The following is a 25,944-nucleotide window of genomic DNA, read 5'->3' as shown; positions in this document are numbered from 1 at the left end:
TATATACTGTGTATTTTAATCCATATTTTAAAAACAAACACATGAATTTATATGAAGTTCTGATATTTGTACCAGTTATATTTTTATAATGCCTGAAGTAGTCTGCATAGTAAATTTAACATTTCCTTTTGCTGTGAAATCATCTGTTTCAGGTAGCAATGTAACAATTCAATGACAATCATTATACATGCAGAATGCCCAGCCAAAAGCATGTATCACTTTCAAGTTAACTTGCAGTAGCATGGGGTGCTATACATTTTGCCTATTGACAAATTTGCAGGGTAATCCAAAAATGTCTCGAAGAATAAGAGTTTCTCCCATTTATCATGCTTAAAAAGGGCTTCCTTTCATGAAGGGTTAAAAAAAAGTTCCTGTCTTTAATCTGTAAGGTTGAACTCTCCTCTCAGTTTGACATGTTGCTCCTTGACTCCCCTGTGTGTTAGCCCAGGTAAATCAAAGCAATGCCAGAAAAATATGAACATTGACTGACTTCCCTAGGAAATTCCCTGCATGGAGAAAGGACAGGTGAAAGGGTTGATATTCACCCTTAGAATCTGAGAGAAGAATTTTCACCCATTGGGATTAAGCATGAGCATGTGCTGAGCCTCCAAATTGTGTTGGCTGGTATGCAGCAGTTCTATTGGTGTGTCCTAAGGAGAATGAAGGAGGAGGGCATTGTAGGTCCTTGAGCTTTCACTAGCTGATAAAGGCTTGCAGTGGCTAAAGCCTGGCTAGCTACTTCCCCCTATCCCATGTGTTTGTACTGAGATCTGTCCCTTGGAATTTGCACCTGATTGGCTGTCAGTTTGTGATGTATGTGGTAAATTGTGAGGGTTATCACAATAACCAGGCCCAAGATCAGTCCCAAAATCAGAGGCAAAGTTTCTTCCAGTTGCTCCCTCTCATCAACAGGACACTTATGCTCTGAAAAGGAAAAGACAATAGAATATCAGTGACATTCTTCAAATGCTTACACAGAAAAACGTAACAGTTCAGAAGCACAAGCCAAGCAAAAGGATCATAGATTTAGAAGTGGAAGAGATCTTCTAGGTCATCAAATACAACTTCTTCATTTTACTGATGAAAAAACAATGCCCTAAACAGCAAGGGGCCTGGGGGAGAGTGACTTGGCCAGTGTCACACAGGTCAAGCACTAAGTGGCAAAGCTAAGATTTGAGCCCAAGTCTTTTGACCCCAAAGCAATGCTCAGTCTATAGCTTACACATTGCCTCCATTCCTTTGGTGCTAGGGGAAAAATCATGAATTGAACTTATTAGACATCATGATATGTCCAGAACAACATATTGCGCTAAGACTTGGTGGAAACTTATTAAAGAGACCCAAAAGTTAATGAGTAGACTACAGAGTTTAGAATAATGGCTGTCATCAGTGATTCAGTAGAACAAAGTCCAATTATCTTCAGATAGAGGATTTGAGACTGGAAGGAATCTTAAAGATCATATGGTCCAAAACATTTTCCCCTGATAGTGTAGACTGAATGTTGCCCTCTCTTGGAACAAAAAACACACTGACACACTGATTATGTATGATAGGATATGTTTTATTTCATACCTGTTCTTCACCATCTCACTAAAGATTTGGCGATTTGCTACTATGTACCTTGATGGGAACTTTTTTTTAATTGGATTGTTTTCCTATAAAATCCCAAGTTACCAGCTCTACCTACCTGACACCAAAAGCACTACATTCTGTTAACCATCACAGTGTATCCGTTTCCAGATAAGATCATAGCCTCAGCACTTCAATTGATCTTGGAGGACCTCTGGTGCAACCCCATGATTTTACAGATAAGGAAACTATAGCTCAGAAAGGTGAAGCAATTTCCCCAAAGTCACAAAGCTAGTGAGTGGCAAGGCTGGGACTCAAATCAAGGTCATCTGACTCCAAAGCTAGCTCTCTTTTTAATACTTCCACTGCATTAGCTCCTTGCTTGGCATCATGATGGAAAAACACAACCTGATTTTTTTCTTTTAAAGTGTGTTAGTACCATGAAGATTTGATCCCTGTCATTTGTGTAGTTGGTTAGGTTCCTGTTGTCCTAAAGTTGAAGTGATTCTATTTGTCCTGATGTTTCCTACTGTTGAAATCAGAGTTGGGAGAGCTGGTTCAGATGTAAAAGAATTCATTTAGACCTTCTCTTTAGCTTTTATGATGCAAAAGCATACAGACCTAAGATTAAGCAAGGAGCTAAACAAAGGCACTGATATAGGAAAAGAAAAAAGAGAGACTTATATAGACAGAAAGCTAGACAACCTGTAGGATGATTATGTAATTTTTAGGGTTTCTAATGGGGGTTGGAGATTTAGCAATAGGATGAGGAAGATGGATGACAAAAGATAAGGGAGACAAGGAATTTTATTGTCCAGGATAAGGGGAAAGTTTTATGGTATTTCATGAGAAGGGGAAGAGACTCCGGATGCCCTCAAGTTCAGGAGAAGCCTTACAAAGTATTGAAAAAGCAACCCTTAATATTAACCCTTAGGGTACCTTTGTATCCACATCATTATCCCTTCCCAATTCCTTGATAATATTTTCATTACAGAATTGTGGGTGGAGAAGAACTCAGGAAAGACTTATTATCAAATAGCTTATTTAGGGTAACTAGATTGGGGTTTCAGAGGCCCCAAAAGATTCATTCTTTTAGGCTATCCTTAAGAATTCTCATTGAGCCTTCAATCTGTACACTAAAACTGGCAACTAATGCAACACAATTATTGAATGGGAGTAACTGCTGACCTATTTTAAGGAACGTGTTCAGTCTAAGAACTAAACTCCCAAGCAGCTATTAGGAAGCAATGATGTTTGGTAACTCCCCACAGAGGATCAATTTTCCAAATCAACAATTGCTTATGACATGCACTTTTTGTGTATTTAGATCTCTTCCCTGGAAACCTCAATCCCAAGTGGCAGAGCCAAGGAGAGGAATCAAGCTGAAAGACTTAAAAGGACTAGGATTTGCCTCTAAGATACTCTTTTACCTGGAACAGGTGTCTCTGTCAGGAAAAACTGATTAGTCAATGGAGGCCAATAGAGGCTTGGACTCTAAACTTTTCAAGCAACTCTTGTTTTTCCATCAGCAGCATCTTTAGGATGACTGAACCCAGAGAGGTTCAGGGATTTCCACAAGGTCCCAGAGGCAGCAAAAGGCAGAGCTTGGATTTAAGCCTAGGTATCTCTGGACTGCTAAATTTGGAGTTTTGGAGAAACCTAGGTTTAAGCCCCATCTCTGCCCCTCTGAACCTCTCTGGTCCTCTACTGACTAATCTGTAAAACAAAGGGCTGAAATATTCATTGTATAATCTTTATTGGTAGCAAAAAAAAGAGAAATAAAATACAAGTAGAGCCCATTGATCAGGGATGACTAAACAAACTGTGGCACATGAATATAATGGAATGTTATCATGCCAGAAGAAAGACAATATGAAGAATGCAGAGAAGTATGGGAGGACTTGTGCAGAAGAACCAAAGGATACCCAAATAATCAAAACGATGGAAACAATAGACACAAGAATTACAAGAATGTAAACAGAAGGAACAATAAACCAAAAAGTTGAGGAAATGTACCATCCTCATTGTGGGATATATTTGAATTGTTTATAAGCATTTATTAATTCAATTCAAAATATCAAGTACCTACTATGTATCAGGCACTATGCAAAGGGCTGGCTATAGTTATCAAATATGAATATACTAAGCGGATGTTTCAAGTGTGTTATTTAGTTTGGCTGAACTGCTTTTTCTTTTCCTTTTTTTAGTCTGTGCAAAAGGAAAACCTCTCTAGGTAGAGTAGTGAGGAGAAATTCAATTAGAAATGAATGGGATGTAAAATCAAAAGGAATCAATAAAACAAACAAAATAAACCACAAAAACAAGAAGGTTGGATTGGACGGCCTTTAAGGCCTCTTCCACTACCATGAGTATGAGCCTGTCGGATTCTTTTAGTCAAGTTAGAATGGCCAAGCTAGCTGCGATCCAACAGGAAAACTACAACTTCCAGTTTACAAAAGCCTACAGAAAGGCCAAGATTCTTGTTACAGTAGTTGCTGAGATGCCCCCCGCCCCTTGTTCTTGTTGGCTCAAGTATTAGAGAATTTAAAGGATTAATTACTTGATCATAGTTTTGCGGCCACAATAAAGAATAGATCAGTTGTTGTTCTTTGTTGTCATAGAGAACCAAAATGACATCACTATGCTAGAGTCAAGTTTCAATGTATCCATCGTGGCTGATGAGACCAATACGAGCTCAGAATGCTATACTACAGGTTGGGCACAGATAGTCCAGGGGAACATTTGAGGTGGATTCTCTAAATTTGTGCATCCTACATTTTCTTTGAGCTGTTCAATTCTGCTTTACTTATAGAAACAGCACCTTCTCTAATGTGGCACACCATGCTGAGCAGTCCTGTGCTTGTGTCTCTCATGTGACATAATTTCAAACTTGTTAAGAGAGACCTTGAGAGTGTCCTTGTATCACATCTTCTGACCACCATGTGAACACTTGTCCTGTGTGAATTCTTCCTAAAACAGTCTTTGGGAAGCATGTATTTTGCATTCAAACAATGTGGCCAGCCCATCGGAGTTGCGCCCTCTGAAGCAGAGTTTGAATGCTTGGCAGTTTAGTTCGAGTAAGGACCTCAGTGTTTGGTACCCTATCCTGCCAAGTAATCTTCAGGATTTTCCTAAGACAGTTCAAATGGCACTGGTATACACTATCCATGTTTCACAGGCATACATATGTGTGAGGTCAGCACAATGGCTCTGTAGACTTTGAGCTTGGTAGTCAGTCTAATACCTCTTCTGTCCCATACTTTCCTTTGGAGCCTCCCAAACACTGAGTTAGGTCTGGCAATGCGTGTATCAACCTCATTATCAACGTGTACATTCTTGGAAAGTACACTACCAAGGTAAGTGAACTCATCCACAGGATTCAAAACTTCTCCTTTTGCTATAACCAATGGTTCCATGTATAGATGGTGTGGTGGTAGTTGATGGAGCACCTGTATTTTCTTGGTGTTAACTGTTAGGCCAAAATTAGCACAAACAGCAGAGAATTGATCCATACTTTGCTGCATCTCAACTTCAGAGGCTGCATTGAGTGCACAATCATCTGCAAACAGATCATGTACCAACACTCCCTCCACTTTGGTCTTGGCTTGTAGCCTTTTCAAGTTGAAGTATTTGCCATCAGTGTGGTAGCTGACCTTGATGAAATCCCTATTAAGTTGATTTTCCATCAGCTGCTCTACTTGCCTTGAGATTTCACATCTTACCCCAATCACCTGAAATCTCATCACCTGCCATTTTAGATACTTAACACCTCACCTCCCTCAGCCTCCTCCCCCCACTGATTAAAGGCTGCAAAGGAGAGCACTAAGCTTTTCTCAAAACCTCCCTTATAAAATGTGGGGATCTGAAATTTTCAAGTAACTAACTCTTCTTTTTCCATCAACTGCTCTGATTGGTTTCTACTCTTTGGAAAACCATGCCTCATACTCCCTGTTGTGCCCCACTAGCCTCCAGTGTTTCATATTCATTGTGTGTGTCATCTCTCATTAGATTGTAATATAAGCTCCTCTGAAGGCAAGGACTGTCTTTTTCTTTTTTTATATGCCCAGTTCTTAACACAGTGCCTGGGACATAGTAGCCACTCAAAATATTTATTGAATGAATAAAAAAAATCCCAGGTAGGCTCTACCTTTGACTCTCATACTTATTGTTGTGTTTTCAGTCATGTCTGACCTTTCGCTACCCCACTGGGGTTTTCTTGGCAAGGATACTGGAAGAGTTTACCATTTCTTTCTCCAGCTCCTCTCACAGCTGAACAGAATGAGACAAACAAGGGTAAGTGATTTACCCAGGATCACAAAGGTTGTAAGTATCTGGGGTCATATTTGAACTCAGGAAGAGGAATATTCCTATCTCCAGGTCTAGTGTTTTATCCACTGAGCCACCTAGCTTCCCCTCAGATTTAAAAGCAGGCTCAATACTTGCTCTGTTCCTTCATATGCTCTAGTCTGACCAGGACATTGCTTCATTCTGAATTGTAGATCATAGGACCTGAGAGTGTACATCTATGTAGTACACACACTGGGATGGCTGAACATGAACAATCCTCCTGGAAAGAGAAAGTTTACATGAAAAATAAACCCTAGAGAGTAATGCTAGCAATAAAATTGTGGGATCATAGATTTAGAACTGGAAGGAACCTTTGATCATAGAATACAACTCCTTTGTTTTACAGATGTGGAGACTAAAGCCAACTAAGGGTAACGACCAAATTAATCAAATATGGTGGCTACTCTAAGTTTTATGAGAGTTAGAAAAGAGACAATCATCAATATAGGGTAATAATAGTCATCATATAGCTAGCAGTTATATATTGTTTTAAGGTTGGCAAACCATCTTACAAATATTAACCCATTTTGTCTTCACAACAATCCTGGCAGAGAGATCCTAGGAAAGTCAGGTGTGAGACTTGAGCTGGTCACTGAAAAGTTTTGAGGTTTGTTGACCTTAAATAATTTGGAAGCATCACATTTTCTGTTGCTTCCATCATGTTTATTTTGCTTTTCTTCCAAAAATTCAAATAGAAACCTTAGAGAAATTGTAAACAAAACCTTCAATGTCCCAGAACAGGAGTGCAGATACTACCAAAATAAGATAGAATATAGGACAATTATATGATCTCAGACCAGCGATGCTGCTTATTGAAGTAGGAACCTAGACGCAAAAAGCTTCCCTATCATATTGGATTTTTCAGGTCTGAAAAGTCTTTAGAAATTGGTACAAAAAGTATGGTTTGCTAAGTAGGAAATGGCACAGTCAGATGGTATTTAATCTACTTTCTATATTAAAAAAATATGACAAATGATACAAAAGGTTAAAAATATACTTCAGCAATATACCATTAAAGCCAAATGCTGGTATAGCTTTTCTTTTTCAAAATTTCCTTTTCATTTCTTCTCAGTCATCTATAGATATGCAGAATGCTATGGAGTTAATGGAAAGAAATTGGCAGCAGTGAGGGTGAGGAGACATTAAAAAATAGCTGCTGGATTGAAATCATTTGTGATTCACAGTTGTCTTTGTTGACTGCCAAATTATTTCATGAATATGATGCTGTATAAAAAATGCTGGTGGGTTGGGAACTGTGACAGGGCCAGCTAAATTATCTTTGTTGTGATTTATTACAGAAGGCCTGGTTTGTAGCTCCTGGAGTCCTTCCTCTATCACAGATAAGGGAATGTTTGTTATTTAGGATTTTTGTAACTGCTAGAGCTACTCATCCTTTCTAATGTAAATTAATTGACATGACTTGCTAGAAAATGTATACATGCATTCACACATTTATACATGCCTAAATTGCTAGCTGTGACCATTTTCCTTCAGTATTAGCACTTTACAAAAACCTTTTCCTCCAGCCTTCTCTAGAATTTAGGTTAATATTCATATATAGAATCCAAAGGGATAGCTGGAAGTCCCTTAATAAAAAGTCCTTTGCCACCTCACTTGAGAAGCCCTCCCAAAGCCTCTCTTACCAATGACCAAACAATTTAACAAAATCCCTGGGGATACTTGTAGCTGTGCCAATTATTATTTACTATTATTTTCTGTGTGTGTGTGTGTGTATGTCTCTCTCCCTCTCTGTCTCTCCCTCCACTGATATTGCTTCCTTTCTGTAATTTTGTCCTTACATCCCATCCCTAAATTAAGCTAAGGAGTTCCATCTGTCATTCAAATTATGGTCTGTTTGGCCCCAAATGAAAATCTATATAGCCCCAAAGCACTTCAAGTCATAGGCAACAAACTTCCCTACGTGAACAGACCCTGGACCAGGAAAATAAGCCTTCTAGTCTTTTGGATTCCTATCCCATTTAATCAGTTATAGCACTTGGAGATCCCAAAACAAAATCATGGAAAAGAGGTAACAGATAACCTCTTGTTTCCCCACCAATTACTGCCCTAAAACTCCTGCTAAGTGAGGAAAATTGATGAAACATTACTGACATATGTCGGAAATGAGACCTTTTCTGTATAAAAAAGGAAAGCTAAGAAGTCATTTTTGTTTTTACTACCTCTGTCTCCAGGCACTCTGTGGCCTCAATTGTTTGAAATTAATATCCTTCTACATCATATCTATATATGTAAGGTTTTTTGTATGGTCTTTCTTTTTCCTTTCCTAGTGTAGATAAAGATTTACCATGAAAAATCATTCATACAGAATAGAAAGTGACACTAAGTTTAGAGTGTAAAATGGGGGAGAACTTGGTCAAGCCTTTTCATTTGAGCAATAATCCTAATTAACCTAGAAAAAGGACTTACTAGTTCAGGCATGAAATTATAAGCCAAAGGGGAGATACCACTGGCATCTGTTGCCAACAGGATATATTCAGTCCCTTTACTTTGGTGCACTGAATACCACAGTTCTATAGGAGAAGCCATCACATTACAGACAATGTGGTCACTCTAGAAGGAGGGAACAATTGCTTATGATGGATAGTATATGGGAAGCACCACAATTCACAGGGGGAAGGACTATCTACTTTGACTTGTAGAAGACATAATTCTTTTGATATTCAATTTTAATAATTAAAAACTTTTAAATTTTCTCTCTTGTCATCCCACTCACATTCACACAGCACAAATTTAAAAAAAACTATTCTAAGTGAATCTTAAAAAATTAAGGTGGCATAGCAGATAGAGCTCTAGATTTGGAGTCAGGAAAATGAGTTCAAATCCAGCCTTAGATCCTTACAATGCTGTGTGACCCTGGACAAGTCATTCTACCTCTGGCTGCCTCAATTTTAATACCTGTTAAATGAGTATGATAATAACAACTACTTCCCAGTATTGTTGTGAGACTCAAATAAGATAACATTTATAAAGCATTTTATAAACCTTAAAGCTCTATATAAATGCTCATCATTATTTGTGACAACATAATCTACAGTCTCCCCAATATATAGACAGTTATTGTATTTACTATAATATACATTAACTCCCCCAGGTCAAAAAAGAGTCTCTGGACTGTAATGTATTCTCTTTTGACAAGAGAATAATTACATAAATATCTAATAGGCACAAACATCTCAATATGATTTTTTAAAATAGCAAAGCTAAATTAAAAAAAGTAAAGTATGGAAAAGGCCGAAGTCATATAGTGTCTTCAGAAGGCTGATAATCTACACATCATGAATTCTTTCTTCACAAAGATAGTGAGAAGGCACTGAACGGGAATACAAAAATGTAACTGATGATATCATAAGAGACAGGAAATAACTAGTGACTACAGTAGAAATCCTTTTAAATTTAACTATGTAGCATCAAACCATCAAGTCATTAACCCAAAGTCAAAATAAACATCAAAATGAAAGAATAAAAATGAGAAAACATTACGGGCAGTTCTAATCTAACTTGTTTAAATAAAATATTGATAGTAAAAAATGGGAAATAAATAAATGAAAAGAGAGCAACACAGATTCTCATATCACCCTGTACACAGAAGTTTGTAACATGAATCAATTATCATGATGGGGCCAAAAGTTTGTAGAAATTGGCTCAGTCAGCAAACAATTGATCTCATCACCAAGAAAAGAAACTTGGTGGCTGAGGAAATCACTATTTTTATGATGTAAACTCATTTGTAAAACATTTTAAAGGATAATGGTAGATGATCAAGCAGTTTCACCTTAGAGAATCCTAGAGGAGGAAATGAGTGAGCAGAAAACTTGGCCGGAGACCCAACCAAGTGAGATCATCCCAGCCTTACAGATGGAGCTAGACCCTCAGAAAAAGACTTATGATAAACAATCCATCAACTGAACAAATTCTTAAGCATTCTTGTAACAAGCTACATTCATCATCAGTGACAATGGAGCTGCTACATTTGGATTTTGATTCAACAAATATTATTCAATTCCTCATCTACATATATGCTAAGCACTGAGAATACAATGACAGTTCTGAAGGGTTCCTGTCCTTAAAGAGCTTATACCTAACCTCAAGGGCAAATGTGCTGCATGAGGATGGGAGAATGTGAGAAAAATGAGCAAGGATGGGATGCTGGAACAGAATACACATACTCATAAGAAATCCTTGATGGAGGTACAAAAATTTTGAAAACATAGACCAGTTTCCAAGATAACTACAATGGCACAGGATGGAAATACTGAATTCTTGGGCGGTTGAGGAGATCAGACACAGTGTGGTACAACAGAAAAATTTCTGGCTCTGAAGTCAAAGGACCTGGGTTTAAACCCATCCCTAACACTGTGACTTGAGGCAAATCATTTAACCTCCGTAGGCCTCAATTTCCTCATCTGTAAAATGGTTGAATCTGATGACCTTTGAGACCCTTTCTAACTCTGAATCTATGATTCACCCAAAGGCAATCAAGGAGGCAATGACCCATACTACTACTTCTTCATTTGTATATTCTTTTATGAGAACAATCTACACACATATTGAGGGAATTCTTAGTGAAAACATGAAAAATGAGGTAGACTTTCTACACATCTTTACAACTACACGACTGACCAAAAGATGCAATATCCTTTTATATGTGGGGTGGGGATGGGTGTGGGGTTAAATGATAAAAACAAGGAGGCACATTTGACTTGTCACAACAAAATGCCATTTTAAGGGTTGTCTTCCAACAATGACTGTCCTATTTATTGATCCTATACGATTCCTTGAAAGATACAACCACAAACAGGGAGATTTATGTTAACTAATCATGTTTGTCACTACAATTGAAGTTGTTGAATATGAATGCATATAGAACAAGGATTCCCTATAAGATTATATCCTCCATATTGTAGATGACATTGTGCTGATGACATCAAGTCCCAGGATTCTACAGGGTATTCTCAATGAGATCCACACCTCAAAAAAATGGACTAATAATCCATACCAGATAAAGCCAAAAGAGTGAAGACTACTTTTGTCCCAGAATAAAATATGCAGCTTGTTGGCAATTCAATGAATTGGTACACTAATACAATATTTTGACCTGGTACTACAAATAGACAATAATCTTGGCCAACAGGATTCATGGGCAAAGTGAATTTTTGCAGTACTTTCAATAACTGCAAGCTGCTCTCTGACACAAAAACCCATCTTTTCTAATAACAAAATGTTGTCAACAATGTTTTATGATCAAGAATCCTGGGACATCACAATTTTCTATGAATTAAAATTTCAGGGAACTTGAAGGTCAAAGGAGAGATAATATAATGGGCACAAAGGGCTTGAAGTATATTATCAGTGATGATGTATGCATAAAAGAAATCATCCAAGAAATGAATCCTTGGGAAAAGTTGGTGGCCTGGTTGTCCACCAAAAATAAGGGATAATGGATGATTTTTCCTGGTGCCCAGAGAATGTTAAATAACCAAAAATGTAAAGAAGAAAAATTTTGTAGAGAATTTTGTAAAGAAGTGTTTTGAATAGGTTTTCTTTGGTGGGTTTAATGGAAGGCTATGCAAATTCACAGGATGAGAAGATGTGGATGGATTTGTAATCTACACTGTTGGAGGGAGTACATTGTTGATACTCCAGATCCACTTACATGTTGAAATAAGCAAGTTTCAACAATGCTAAACTCTGCCATGCCTAGGCTATGGCAATATAGGGCAACAGTCCTAGACCTGCACTTTGGAGATGTATCTAGGTACTACAATGGCTTTGTAGAGATACAGAAAGATAATGGGGGAGAAAAGAGGTGACTCTGTCAGCTATACCTAAAAATAATAATAATTCCAGAATCATAAATAAATAATCACCCAAAACCAAAAAGAATACAAATCAACCATTCTTTTCCCTCTCTTGCCAAGTGTGTCAACACACAAACCCTTCTCAGGTTGTAAATTTTGTATTATAATGAGTTATTTGTGTATTTATCCTTTCTTCTTTAGCAAGTCCCTTGACAGTACATACTAGGGTCTTATTTACTTTTGTATCCACTTCAGTACCAAGTGCTAAGAACAGCATATTCTTAAACTTATTTGCACTCAAGAAATATTTGTTGAATGAATAAGTGATAAATGACTTTTCCCAGGATGATGGGTACAATTCTTAGCATACAGTAGGTGCTAAACAAATGTTAATTGATTGATCAATGACTACTTATTAAGGATGATGAGGAAAGGGATTCTTGTTCAGGCATTAAATGGAATATATGGTTTATTAATTCTCAATCAATCCAGGGATTCTCTGATTAGTTATTTAATTTCCTCTTCTAATATTCCATTTAAAATAACAATAATTGATAGCTTTTACATAGCACTTACTACTATATGCCAGGCACTGTGCTAAGTGCTTTATGAATATTAACTCATTTGATTATAATAACAACCTTATTGCTGTTATTATCCCCTCTTTACAGTTGTAGAAACTGAGACAAAGAGAGATTGAATGACTTGCCCAAGGTCACACAGCTAGGAAGCAACAGAGGCCAGATTTGAACTCAGATTTTCCTGATTCCAGGCCAGCATTCTATCCACTGCACCACACAGCTACTTGCTTTCATGTGTTTAAAAACTTTGGGGACAAAGAGAAAATGGTGTGACTTATTCCAGCTTTAACACTATCCCAAGTCCTTAAACTTCTAAATCTGCTTCTGGTGAAAGACTGTTTTACTAAAAAGGATATTTTTGTTTCTGGTTTAAGTCAGTTTCCGGTGAAACTGATCATGAATATCTTTGGTGCCACACGTACTTTCTTTACTACTGCCACATTAATGTAATTATAGTACAGCATAGCTCAAATGCTCACATCAAAGAGAGTGAAGAAAGACAAAAACAAACGATGAAATTCAGAAAAGGTTATTTAACAGCAACTTCCATCTTTGCAAATCAAGGGCAACAATATTTTTGGCTCTTAATTTCAACTTTATTGGGTTGAGCAATGTATACATCTCTTAAAGGACTTTTTAAAGGGCTTGGTTTAAGACCATTTTAAAGTTGTATTTACAAGGAATAGGTAATTTTGGGATATTTTCATTCTATGTTAATAAATTCCTTACGAATATATAGGGCCCTATGGTTATACAGGGCTCTATGGAATAGTAGTTAGAGTTCCAGACCCAAAGGTACATCTTTGTTGAAATCCTGCCTCTAATCTAAGATGTTCTAGTTGAGTGACCCTATGAGAGTCACTTAACTTCTCTGAGGAGACAGTAGCAGTTATCTCTCAGGACTGTTTTGAGCATCAATTTGGAGAGTACTTTGCCAACATCTAAGGGCTATATTAATGGAAGCTATTACCATTTATTATTCCATTCAATTCTTGAAACAACTTTGTGAGGAAGGGCAATAAATTTATAGGAAGAGATACAGAGGCTTTTATTTCTGACTTCTGTGGGAGGCTATAGGAGAAGTAAGAAGAGAGAGAAAGCCTTAAACCAAATAAGTGAATTTTGTAGTCATTTGAATGGATTTGGTCTGGTGAAGTAAATCAGAGGTTGAATTTTGGAAGGAGAAATTTGGGGCAAATTTAGTAAAATTCAAAGAACAATCTCCAGGCTCATACACTGCTCCAAATTCTACTTCTGGGTTGAAAAGAAGAATCAAAGTCAATTAAGGAAGTTATTAAAAGATTGAGGAAGATTTAAAGTAGAACCTAAAGCCAGATCAAAGAATAAAAAAAATAGCCAGCAAGATAAGAAAATAATTAGAGGAATGATTAAAAAGTAAAGGAAATTAATAGACTAGACTGGTAGGTGAGCCAAGTTTGGTGAAAAATTGAAGGCCAAGTAGCTGTGGCCACTAGGTGACACAATGGATGGAGCTGAAGGCTAGTCCTGAAGTCAGTAAGCCTGAGTTCAAACCAGTCTCAGAAACTTACTAGCTGTGTGACTCTGGGTAAGTCACTTAACCCTGTTTGCCTTAGTTTCCTCATCTTTAAAATGAGCTGGAGAAGGGAATGGCAAACCATTCCAATATCTTTGCCAAGAAAATTCCAAATGGTTACACAAAGAATGGACACAACTTGAACAATAATAAAGTTGTAGCAATGGGATTAAGACTAAGGGAAGGAAGTTGATTTGGACTATAAAGTTATAAGAGGTGATAATTCCCTGTAAAGGTGCTAGCCAGGTATAAACCTATAACTACTATTGTTTTTAAATCAAGATTGAAAATCTGAACCATGAAGAAGTAGGGGAAAGCATGAAATATGTAGAATAGGAAACTGTGCACTGACTTGGATCAAATGCACATTGGTTGTAATCTTGACCCTTGTTTGGATGATGAGAATAGCAAAGTATTATATAGAAGAGAGGAAAAGGAAAGTAATACAGTAATAAGTAAGGAAAGTAATAAAGTAATATATATATACTTAGATATCAATATAATTATATTTATATAATTAGATATATAATTAGATATCAAAAACAGATTTGAGACGCTTTCAAAAGATGAGAGTTTTTGACAAGGACGTTGTCTGTCCTTCAAAAACTGATACAGTAGAACTATTAGGTTTATCCAAAGGAAGTAGAGAAGAGTAGTAATGAATATTGATTTTTCATAGGAGTATTGAAGCACAAATTTGTTGACCTGATATCAATAAAAGAGAGATCTCTTCACTTTTAAGATACAGCAGAGACCTTTCCAAAGGCTTATCAAAATAGATGATAACTACTCATTTCTAGTGATTCATGTGGACACAATTGGTACAATTGGAATAAATCTAAAAAGTATTTCCAGTGATTATAAATTCTTGGATTGGAAATTGGAAATCATGAGGGTTGTATTTTTCTTACTATAGCCCAGTGAAGGCAAGAGATGAATAACATAAAAAAAATGACCTGGGTAGTGACTTAAAAGGTGGTATCTGAGAATAGGGTCTGTATTTCTGGACTATGGCTTAGAATATAGAGCTAACAAATTCCTGGCATGAGATGGAGTACACCAAACAAAGGTTAATATGAATTAATTTGCAGGCTGTCTTGCAAATCTGGTTGAAAAATCTTCAAATTTAAAAAAATGGAGGAGGAATAAGAATGCTTATGTATAGTCTCCCATTAATATACCACAGAAATAGTTACAAATAAGAAAGAGAATAACAGCTGAGATTACCAGAAATGAGACAAAATCCAAAAAAGGAACTAGTAGTTAAAACATCTGTCAGTAAATATCTATAACACAAGTTCAGAATTTAAGCAACAAAGAACTGGAGATCTTAAACACAGAGTCAAAGTTTAGTTTATAGGTATCACTGAGATTTGTTGGGATGTAATTGATGACTGAGCCATGGTTCTAGATGAGTATACCTTATTTTAAATGGAATGGGAAAAGTGGGGAGAGGGTTAGCACAAAATAGTAAGAAGGCATACTCATGAGGTAAGAAGGGGAACATAATGGAGAGTATTCGACTGAAGATCTATAGAAGGAAAACCAGAAATGATTTTTCTTGTTGGAATATAGTACAGATCTGAACAGAAAAAGAAAATAAATGAGGAGTTTGTGAAGCAGATCAGAAGTCTGGCACAGAGGTATGACTTGGTAACCATGGGGGACTTCAATTATCCAGACATCTGCTGGAGCTCTGTTTCTGCATAGGCAAAGCAGTTAATAATTTCCTTTGTGCTAATTTCATCCTTCAAAAGACAGAGGTATTCCAAGGGGGAATTCTATTCTGTATGTGTCTCACTAAGAGAACCAGTTGCTGATGTGAAAATGATGGAAAACCTAGAAGGAAATGACCACACCCTCACACAGTTTGTGACAGAGGAAAGAAAATCCTAGAGTATTCTGACAAGAAATCTAGACTTTGGGAGGGTTTAAAGAAAAGCTATGATGCCGTAGACTAAAAATCATACAATACAAGTCATCCTAGGAAGGATGGGAAATACAAGTGAAATTCTGAACATACAAAAGAAAACTATTCCAATGATGAAAGAAAGCATTGTTTGAAGAGATTCATATGGGTACACAAGAATCTCTTCCACCAACATAGATTTTTAAAAGAAATGTTCAGAAGAAGATAACAAGGCCAGGCAACTGAGGGAGACTATAAGCGAATCAAATGGTCCTATAAAAACAATGCCAAGAGAACTAATGATCATAATGAGCTGAGACCGATACAGGAAGGTAAAGGCAACGAAATGTGGGTGAATGGGGAGAAAAAGGGAATAAGTAAGAATAAATATCATAAATAATAAATATAAATAAATATATTAATATTCATATTAATAAATCAGAATAAATATAATAAATAAGAGATCTAAACTATGAGGTGGGTGAGATGACAACTGACAACAAATAAAAGGCACAAATACCAAAATCTAATTTTGCTTCTGTTTGCCAATGAAAATGACCCTTGTTCTGGAAATGGTAAAATAAAAATCACTGACATAGAGTTGGTGCCTAAGATACAGAAAGATGTATGGTACAACAGTACCTGATTCACTTTGACAAATTCAAATCACCTAGCTCAGATGAGCTACATACTCAGGTAAAATCAAAAACAAAAACAAACTTGACAGTTTTATTTGTTGGAATCAAGAACAAGGGAGAAGATAGATGCAAATTTAGCCATGTCATAAAAAACTTCTTGATAATTAGAGTTATTTAAAGTGTAATCAGCTGCTTTGCTAAATGGTGGATTTCTCCTCCTTAGAGATGATCAGCAGAGGCTAGAAGACCACTTTTTGGATGTATAGTCAGGAGGATTCCTGTCACATATGTGTTAAATTAGATCACTGCTTAGTTCCTTCCAACTCTTAAAATCTGTGATTCTATGAGTCTCATAGTGATCAAGTACCAAAGTCATGCAGCTATAAATTGCATAACTTGGCCTCAAACCTAGGTTCTCTTACTCTAGAGACGAAGCTCTTTTTCCTACACCATATTATCTCTCCTATTTATCTTAAATCAAGGTGGATTGGGGTGACTCACATTTTCAGTCAGGGAATTGGTAAAAAAAAAAAATAGTCAAGGTTTTGCACTCTCAAGCTCACTGAGTTGTTTGGCATCCTCTCTACCAGCTTAAGTTTGGTTTCGCAAGACAATAGACCGTCCTTTCTTTGAATAGGAGGGATTAAACTCTTTTGTCCTTTTGGTTTTATCTGGCCATTCACTTTCCCATCAAAGCAGCTTTGAGCTTTATCCTCATTTCATGTTTGTTTGTTTGTTTATTTTTTGTCTGGATGATGGCAAATAGTGTTTTTCAGGTAAATAGTGTTCCAAACATAAGACGTCATGAGATTAGATATCACTGCTGATATTCCTCCATAGGATTGTAGACTGTCTGGAGATTTCTAAGCCTTTTGGCATAAATAAAGGGAAAGGCTGATGATGTAACACAGAAATACCTTGCAAGGTAGGCAAAATTAAAGACAGTATGTCCCACAGGTTAATGTTAGTTGTGCATTCTACATATAACCAAGAGACTCCTGAACTCACACTCCTTGACCTCTGGGACTTTGATTCTGCTGTACTTATCTGTTCTGGAATCTGTATCCACAGTGTTCTAAAGAATTAGAAGTTAAAAGGTGCAGTAGTTAACAATTACAATATAATCTGTTATTTATAACAGTCTGAATTATTCCATATACTACCAAAACACAATGACCTCTATTGCCCGTAGACACAGTTATTTCAAGAGTTTTATGTAGAAGATTGACTATAATTAAAAACAAAATTTAAGGGCAATATGTATGGGTGGTTCTACTACCACCACCACCACCACCATCACTACTACTATTACTACTACTAATATTGTTACTAATAATAATAACAACACTAATAGTACTTTCTGCATATTGTTTATTGATTTCAAAAGTTCTTTCATTTCCAAAGTTCATATTGACTCATTTGAGCCTCATGACAATCCTTTAAGGTAGGACAGTTATTATTTTCCTCATCGTAGAAATGAGGAAACTAAGGTTTTGACTTGCCCAAGTTTATATAGCTAAAAAGACTGTGTTAGGATTCAATCACACATGTTCCTACTCCTTAGTGAAGTTTTAATTTTAGAATAAGGAAGCACATATGTTACATTCATTTCTTACAATATATTTATGTCCCAGTCAGAATTATTCTAAGATCATTAAAGTATCAAGCAGTTTTCAGGAGACATTTACCCTATTTCATCATAGCTGACAATGCTATAGCATCTTCATAGTGTATCAAGGTTATGGATTCATCGTAAAAGAGTAAACCTCAAGAGATCTTTTCAAAATCCTATTAAACCAAACTCATACCAATAGATATTATATATATGCATATATACACACATATATGTATTTATGACATATATACACACACACATACATATAAACACACACAAATATGTATGGTGTCATTGGGTACATTTTAAGCTGTTTTCACATCTAGTCAAACCTGGTATTTTAAGATGACTGGAGAACAGTTATGCCCTTTAATGGAAACTACTCTCACTTTTGCTAAAGTGTTGGTATACACATTTTATTGACCATTTCTAGTTCATAGGAACATAGAGCTGAAAGGTTTGAGATTATCTAGCTTAATTCCTTCATTTTGCATTTGGAGGAACTAAAACCAAGAGAATTGAAATGACTTGCCCAAGATTACCCAAGGAGTTACTAGGACAGCCATTATTGAATACAGTTCCAGATTCTAAATCCAACACTTTCTCAATTCACAGGTTAATTAATTAAATTGAATCAAATGGAATCTAAAAGTTTTCATTCGAATCTAATGAACTTTGAGGTTTTGAAGACCATGAATCTATAATAGAAGCAAGTTGTATTGGAAAATTCTTATAGTGTCATATTGTGCTTATTGAACTATAGACATCATATACAGACAAAGAGATACACGTATGTATAACATGTATACTCATACATGCTAGAGTTAGTAGAATGGCAATAGTTAACACTGCAGGATGAAAAAAAGGAAATGCAAAATTTTAATTTTTCTTCTGGGTTTCTTTTCTGGTTCTGCCAAGTAAAATGAAACAATTTCTCAAAACAGACTGTGTGGGTAGATGCATGCTGGAGTAATAGGAAGAAATATCAGGACAAAGTAGGTTCTGACATTAGTTGCTTTGATCTGGTGAATGATTCACAGTGAATAAAATGACTCCTTGGAGTTACTTGCTTCCTGAGCTGAAGTATACATAATTTCAGAAAACTAAAATATGACTAAGAAGATAACTTTTTAATTATTATGCTAGAAATCTTAACGTACATTAACTGGGTGAGTAATTTTCTCTTAAATATAATGCCCTATAAACTTACAAATCCTAGAAGTACAGTAATAGCTCACTTATCTAAACATCAAGTATATGGCGATACCTTTTAGCAGGATACAACTCCAAACCAGGAAATAGCTAGTAATTATTTTTCAGAATGCAAGGTAGAAGTCACAGAAAGCAACAGACTGGGAATTAGAAGACATGGATCTGAGTTCTTCACTAATAAGCAATGTGGCCATAAATCATTTATCTTCCTTGAGTATTCTTAATTTCCTAACCTGGAAATCAAGGAGTTAAATTAAATAATCTCTAACACTGCCACTCAGTGATCCTATGTGATTCTGTAACAGAATATTCCCTCATGACACCAAATAAATGTCTTTGTGAAATTTGTGAAATTCATAGGTCTGTGAAAAGTAATGATTCACACATCTATGAAATGTAATAAGCAACGGAGACAGAATCAGTGGACCTGGGCTGGAATGCCAAGCTCCACTACTTATTATTTATGTAACCATGGCCAAATCTCTGGTTTTCCAGTTTCCTCATCTACAAAATAAAGATATTGTACTAAATGCCCTCTCTGGTCATTTCTAGTCTTAATCCATTAAATCTCTTTCTATAGTAAAAGTTTGTTTGACATTCCATCAACTTGGAAGTCACTATAATCCAACTTTACATATTCATTGATGATTAACATGTATAATGAATATACTGAGGTTCTACAAGGTCTTGAAATTATAATTTAATGACTCACCAATGCATCTGGACCTCAAACATTGGTGCTGTGGCCAAAGAATTTCATCATCTAGTGATGAGCTTCTCTTGACCTAGCTGGGCTTTTATTCAGACAATACACAACAAACAGACCATTGGTGAAGCTAAGCTTATCTACCTTTTTCACTTTCTTTAGAGCTGCTAATAATTTCTCTAACAGTCTTTGAAGGTTATTTATTCCATACCACAAGGAAGTTCAAAAGAGGGCTTTAGATAACAATCAGATCTATCTCATAATGAATATTTCTTGCCCATTTCTCTGTCAAGGTTTTTGCCAAGACCCACCAATTAAAACTGAGTTCCTATAAATTCCAATTTGCTGATTTTCTCTTTAAAAGCCAATAGAGTGACACCAGTGGAAACTACTCATCCCAGCACACCTGGAAATGTAACTGGAGATTTGAGCTATCCTTCAAGAAGAAATCATCACTTTGTAGGAGACCTAAGAGTAAAGCACTCACTTTCTATCAATTATTCAGAAATCAGCTTCTCTCCTTACCTTACCTTCACTGAAAACAAAGTCAGAGATAATATCAAAGGGCTGGATGTGGACCGATGAGAGAAGCATAGCAACTGTTTTCTGGTGATCACTGGAGGTAAGGGAGATGGTCTGCTGAGCTTGGCACTCATAGGATTTTCCAGCTGGAGTGACTAAGGCAGATAGGCGATGAGAATTGGCTGTGTGCTTCCCAGCTACAGAAGTGGCACAGACAACAATAAAATTAATCTTATAGTAATAACTAGTATTTGCGTAGTACTTTTAAAAAAATCATTTTATTCTCACAACAACCCTGGGAAGTAAATGTTATTATGATTCCCATTTTATAGATGAAGAAACTGAGGAAGACAGAAGACAAGTGACTAGTCATACAACTGGTGTGTGAGACTGGATTTGAACTCGTCTCTTTGACTCTGGGTAGATAGGCGGTACAGCTGAAAGAACACTGGGTTTGAAACCAGAAGACTCATCTTCATGAGCTTGAATCTGGCTTCAGATACTTACTAGATGTGTGACACTGAGCAAGTCACTTAATCCTGTTTGCTTCAGTTTCTCATTTGTAAAACAAGCTGGAGAAGGAAATGGAAAAATCACTCCAATATCTTTTCCAAGAAAACACCAAATGGGGTCATGAAAAGTAAGAATTAATTCAATAATGTCCTGAGTCCAATTTTATCATGCAATCCACTTCTCCACCTAGCTCACCTCAATAGAGCCTCCATTTCTAATCTCTAATAAATCTAATATGACAATGGAGAGTGAATAACTGGCCACTGCCGAATAGTTTGAAACTTGAAATCTGTATTTGAGATTTAATTTCAATTTTACTTTTCCCCCAGGACAAATGAATTAAAAAATGAGATCAGTAGGCTTTCTTGGGGGTGAGGCTTCTGATTTCTCCAGCTTTTGAATTTAGTCATTTACGTTTTCATTGGTGAAAATTATTTTGAAATCCAAATTTCTCTCTAGAGACAAAAATGATTCCAAAAATATGAATATGAATGCATATTTTTGTTCAAGTCTTCCCCTACAGGATCATAATACTTTTCCTGAAAAAAATTCATGGTCTAAATTACTCTGGATAAATGTACCAATAATAGGTCATATTTATAAACCATTTTGCAAAGCACTTAGACACTTTCTCTCATGTGATTTTCATAACAATCCTGTGAAGAATACAGTGGAAATATTGGCAGTCTTTTTTTTTTTGCTGAAAGAAACTGAAGCTTAGAGAGATTGTGATCCCAGATTATATAACTAGTAAGTGGCAATGCTTGAGCCTAGAATGGCTTACAAATCTGATGTTTTTTTCCTTTTACATTCTTATTGTTTCTAACATTTTCCTCCCTCTATAATAATGGTACAAAGTGGTCTTCTAGCATTTTTTTCAACCAAAGAAAAATGCATTTTGTAGGTAGGTGATGTATAATTGATCATTTAGAATTCCTCTGAGTAGAACCAGTTTATCAGAAATGTAACGTATACTCCCTACCTACTACAAGAACTAAGGAGTAAAATTGAAAAAAAAAGAAATCCTCAATATTTGAAAACATTAAAAAGAATGTAACAAAAAAAAAAAAGATGACTTCCCTGACCTTACTATAAGATATGGAACAGACAGTTGGAAATTCAGAGGCATTTTCAAGGAGATCTTATGAGAAGAAGACATATTGGGGGTAGGTATGGAGGGGCTAATTTAGCAAGAGTAACACTGAATAGTCCTTCACTTTAGAATGTATTTAGGTAGTTAAGACCCAAGGGCAAATATGGTATAGAAAAGAAAGGTTCCCAGAAAAAAAACATGAAGGGAAATTGAAGAATTTGCTAGGCTTTCTGAGAATAAGGGGAAACTGCAACACCATTACACTGCAGTTTGAAGGGTGAAAAAAATCAGAGTAAAGGAGAGAGAGAGAGAGAGGAAGAAGAGAGAAAAAGAGAAAAGAATCACCTTTCTCCAACCTCCTCATTCTCCACTACAGAATGGGTTCAAATGCATGTAAAAGGAGAGAGGAGCAAATCCTCAGGGATGGAGGGAAACTGGTTAAATCAGCTGCTTAGGGAGTGAAAAAGGGGAACTTGCCTCAGGTCTTTCTCTGCAGTGCTGAGGGAATTTAGAGGCTGGGGTGGACCTTGGGCCAATGTGGCCAGATGGATTCTGGACGATTTGTCTCTGTCCTGCAGTGGGAACATCTGGTGATCACAAGCCCCTTGGGAACTGGGGCAGCCTAGCCCAGCTTCCCAGAGGGTGCAAGAGACAGCTTGGTTCCTACTGTCTTCTGCCTCACTAAGACTGGGCCATACAAGGAACAACATAGCCTGGGCTCTGCTCACCAAGCAAAAAAGGTTGCTAACAGAGAGACTTCCCCCAGGCTGATTCAGGAGAGTATTGATGGCCTGAGGGAGAGACACACCATCTTTCACTTCCTCCCTCTTGGGGATGAAAAGACGCATCTCCCCAGACTCACCCCAAATCTCAAATTCCCTCATCCTTACTTACGATTTACAGCGTCTTTAAAATATGTTCTTTCTGAAGAATCATAAACAAACTGAACTTTGCTCAGTCTCCAGGAAGCTTCCAGGCCCTTAGAGGTGTTGTGGCCTTCCTGAAGGGTAAAAGAGCAGTCAGGAGAAAGGACAGGAAGTGGCTATTTGCCCAACAAATTACGCTTTCTTGGGGAAACCCATCTACTGCCTCAGCGGGTTTTTCTGACTTCAGCTTTCTTTTAATGTTTGTGTCATTTACCACCTCCTAAATACATACTATGAATATTACGGAATGAATGCTTTCGTATGCATCTATATGTTTCATTGCCACTTGGTATGCTTGAAAGGGGTCAATTGAGCCACACCGGTAATTGAATCCCTCTTGAAAAATCTTTCCCTCTGGAGCATCCCCGCCCAGGAGTTACCTTCACGAAGAGCATTTTGAGGGCATAAGCTTTGTCGACCCAGAAAACTTGCAACTCAGATTCGTTGTGCCCACATCGGCCTTTCATTTCAGCCCCCCGGGAAAGTGGAATGTCAGCTTGTTCCGTGATCAGCTGGAGGCAAAAACACGGAACCCTAGCTCAGAAACTAGCGGAGACTCAGCCCCACACCCAGCAGCTGGGCCCAGGTGAAGCGCATTCAGGGGAATGGAAAGGGTTCAGCGCCAAAGCCTTGAGGCCTTCATAGGACCTGGGAATGAATTCAAAGGCGCACCCCCTGCAGAACCTCTAAGGCGAAAGTGGCAGTAGATGGGGGTGGGGTGGAGGAGGTGGAAATGAAAATATTTCCGGACAAAATTCTCAGAAAGACACTTGGGCTGTTTTCGCCTCTCCCAATCCCTGGGCCATGCGGAATGGGAAGTGATTAAGTACTCTAGGGGAGCAGGGTGCAATGAAGCAGGTAGAGCGAGGGGAAAGTGCTAGAGGATCAGTTTGCATTTCCAAAGTGAACACCATGCAGCATTCGAGAGGAACAGCTAGTCTTCTCGGGGCCTGTAAGGTGGGGGTCCTTTGTCTGTATTCATTCCAAACTTCAGTCAGCACCCTGTATTAAAGGGACTTCAGATCCCTCTGTGAGCTAAGACTTGAGAGCAAGCTGAGTTGAAACGGTTTCTTACATCGACATAATTGCTGGCCCACACATCATAAGGTACAATAAATTTTGCTGCAAATTCTGCCATTAGACACGTTGTCCCATTTTCCCGCACCACAAATATATCTTTTTCAGGGTTAGTGGAAAGACCTGAGAGATTTTCAACTTCTTGTTCTGCCATGATCTGAGCAATTGTATCTGAAACAAAAATATAATATCGGTTCTGTGCTTAACAATCCAATGCTTCTGAGTCACACTTAGGCACTGTGGTAAAGATGCAGTCAGTGTTCGCTGGTATGTTAGGTTACAGTCAGTCTCAAAAGTTGCCGATTTTGCAGTGCCCTGGACGTACAATTCAACAATGAGCATCACAACCCTATGAAAAGACATGGATCGATTCAACTTTAACACGTCTTTAAAATCCTTATAAGCCTAGAGCAAGGGAAACCCCTATTTTCTAAACCATGTCTTTCTTTCAAAAGCTCCATGCACATCTTAAATTCCTCTCCCTGAGTTCTGTCTGCAAATACCATAAGCCATGTGTGAATCCCTGTTAGAGATGAAAGCACATACAAAATAAAATGAGTATGTTTGAATTGAAAGCAGCTGGCAGACTAGAAGGTGCCAGTGTTATTCCTTTTAATAAGTTCAACCCGACAGCTAGATGCCAGAACCTTACTCACAGAAAAGCAGGAATAGGACTTGAAGACGCAAGATTCCCGGAGTTCTCTTCCTGTGGTCCATGCTTCTTCTGGTGACTGGATCCAGATGTTCTGCTGTCCGGTGGGGAAATCCCTGACAGACTCCTCCAGAGGGGGAGGGAAAAGACAGAAGGGAGGTGGGGAAAGAGAGAAAGAAAGAGAGAGAGAACGAGAGAGAGAGAGAGAGAGAGAGAGAGAGAGAGAGAGAGAGAGAGAGAGAGAGAGAGACAGAGGAGAGAGAGAAAAGAAAGAGGAGAGAGAGAGAGAGAGAGAGAGAGAGAGAGAGAGAGAGAGAGAGAGAGAGAGAGAGAGAGAGAGAGAGAGAGAGAGAGAGAGAGAGAGAGAGAGCTCAATACCAAGTACTTGTTCTTCTGTGGTGCAGCACAGACGCAAGCTAACGAGGAACTCTACTCGCTGCAGAGGGGAAGGCAAGCGCGGGTGAGAGCTGTCCACGGTAGCCACTGCCAAAAGGAATCCAGTTGTAGTACTAGCTGTTGTTTTGTTTTTCCAGAGGTGGATCTAGGTTGACTTGTACTGTAGGCAAATGTACATTCTCAGCTTTAAAATATAATTCTTACTGTTTTTCTACCCTTCTATCAATGTACTGCAATTGCATATGAAAGGATCAGTACATCTCAAAGAACTTAGTACAACCTGATCTCCTCCAGCGCCTATAGGAAATTCCCCATTTTTACATAGTTTCAATACCATATTATTGATTCACTGTCTTGAAATCTTAAAATATTCCTTGCTCTTGAGGGAAACTGTAGCCGTGAATTATTCTGGGGTAGGGGTGGGAGGAGAGAGAGAGAGAATAGGGAAGAAAATGCTATGGCAACTATTTTCAGGATTTGGGAGATGGCTTCTTCAGTGCCTGTGCTCTGAATGAGCTAATGGGCTCAACATTACATTGATGTGCCCCCTTTGTATATAGCTGACAGGCTCTGAAGTACTTCGTTTAAAGGATGTTAAACTCTCCCTTGTATGAACAGAAAGTTAAGGTCTCCTATAGGTTCTGGGGATCCTCTTATGCACCTTCATTTTGAACAGGTGCGATTTGTATATTATGTTGAAACATATCATTCTTTTTTTCAAGGATTCAAGACCAACAAGAAGCAGTTATCTGGGTTAGCTAGCTCTCTTTTTAGGATATGTCTTTTTAACTAAGCAACATATCATGTAAAAATA

At 37.5% G+C, this 25,944-nt stretch overlaps 1 protein-coding gene across 1 annotated transcript; it reads right to left on the bottom strand.

Moving 5' to 3' along the window:
* Window positions 1-24,239, bottom strand: LAMP5 (lysosomal associated membrane protein family member 5). The gene is made up of 5 exons (XM_072644970.1): window positions 24,081-24,239; window positions 23,386-23,517; window positions 22,974-23,079; window positions 20,482-20,670; window positions 1-924 (listed from the first exon to the last, which is right to left on the bottom strand). Exons 1-5 carry the CDS (start codon window positions 24,234-24,236, stop codon window positions 746-748), a joined length of 762 nt encoding a protein of 253 aa, XP_072501071.1. The 5' UTR covers window positions 24,237-24,239; the 3' UTR covers window positions 1-745.
* Between the last annotated feature and the right edge of the window lie 1,705 nt (window positions 24,240-25,944).

Source organism: Notamacropus eugenii, chromosome 1 (genome assembly GCF_028372415.1).
Source record: "Notamacropus eugenii isolate mMacEug1 chromosome 1, mMacEug1.pri_v2, whole genome shotgun sequence".
Classification (NCBI taxonomy): domain Eukaryota; kingdom Metazoa; phylum Chordata; class Mammalia; order Diprotodontia; family Macropodidae; genus Notamacropus; species Notamacropus eugenii.
Note: the sequence above shows the minus strand (reverse complement) of the source record. Positions and strands in the feature narration are given on the sequence as shown.

What these genes read in the sequence shown, in the direction of transcription:
- LAMP5 (XM_072644970.1), bottom strand. Translation starts at nt 24,236, where the DNA reads ATGGCAGAACAAGAAGTTGAAAATCTCTCAGGTCTTTCCACTAACCCT. An exon ending in GGGCCAGCAATTATGTCGAT is followed by an intron (nt 23,518 to 24,080) that starts GTAAGAAACCGT and finishes TTTTGCCTCCAG; the next exon opens with CTGATCACGGAACAAGCTGA. An exon ending in TTTTAAAGACGCTGTAAATC is followed by an intron (nt 20,671 to 22,973) that starts GTAAGTAAGGAT and finishes CCACTTCTGTAG; the next exon opens with CTGGGAAGCACACAGCCAAT.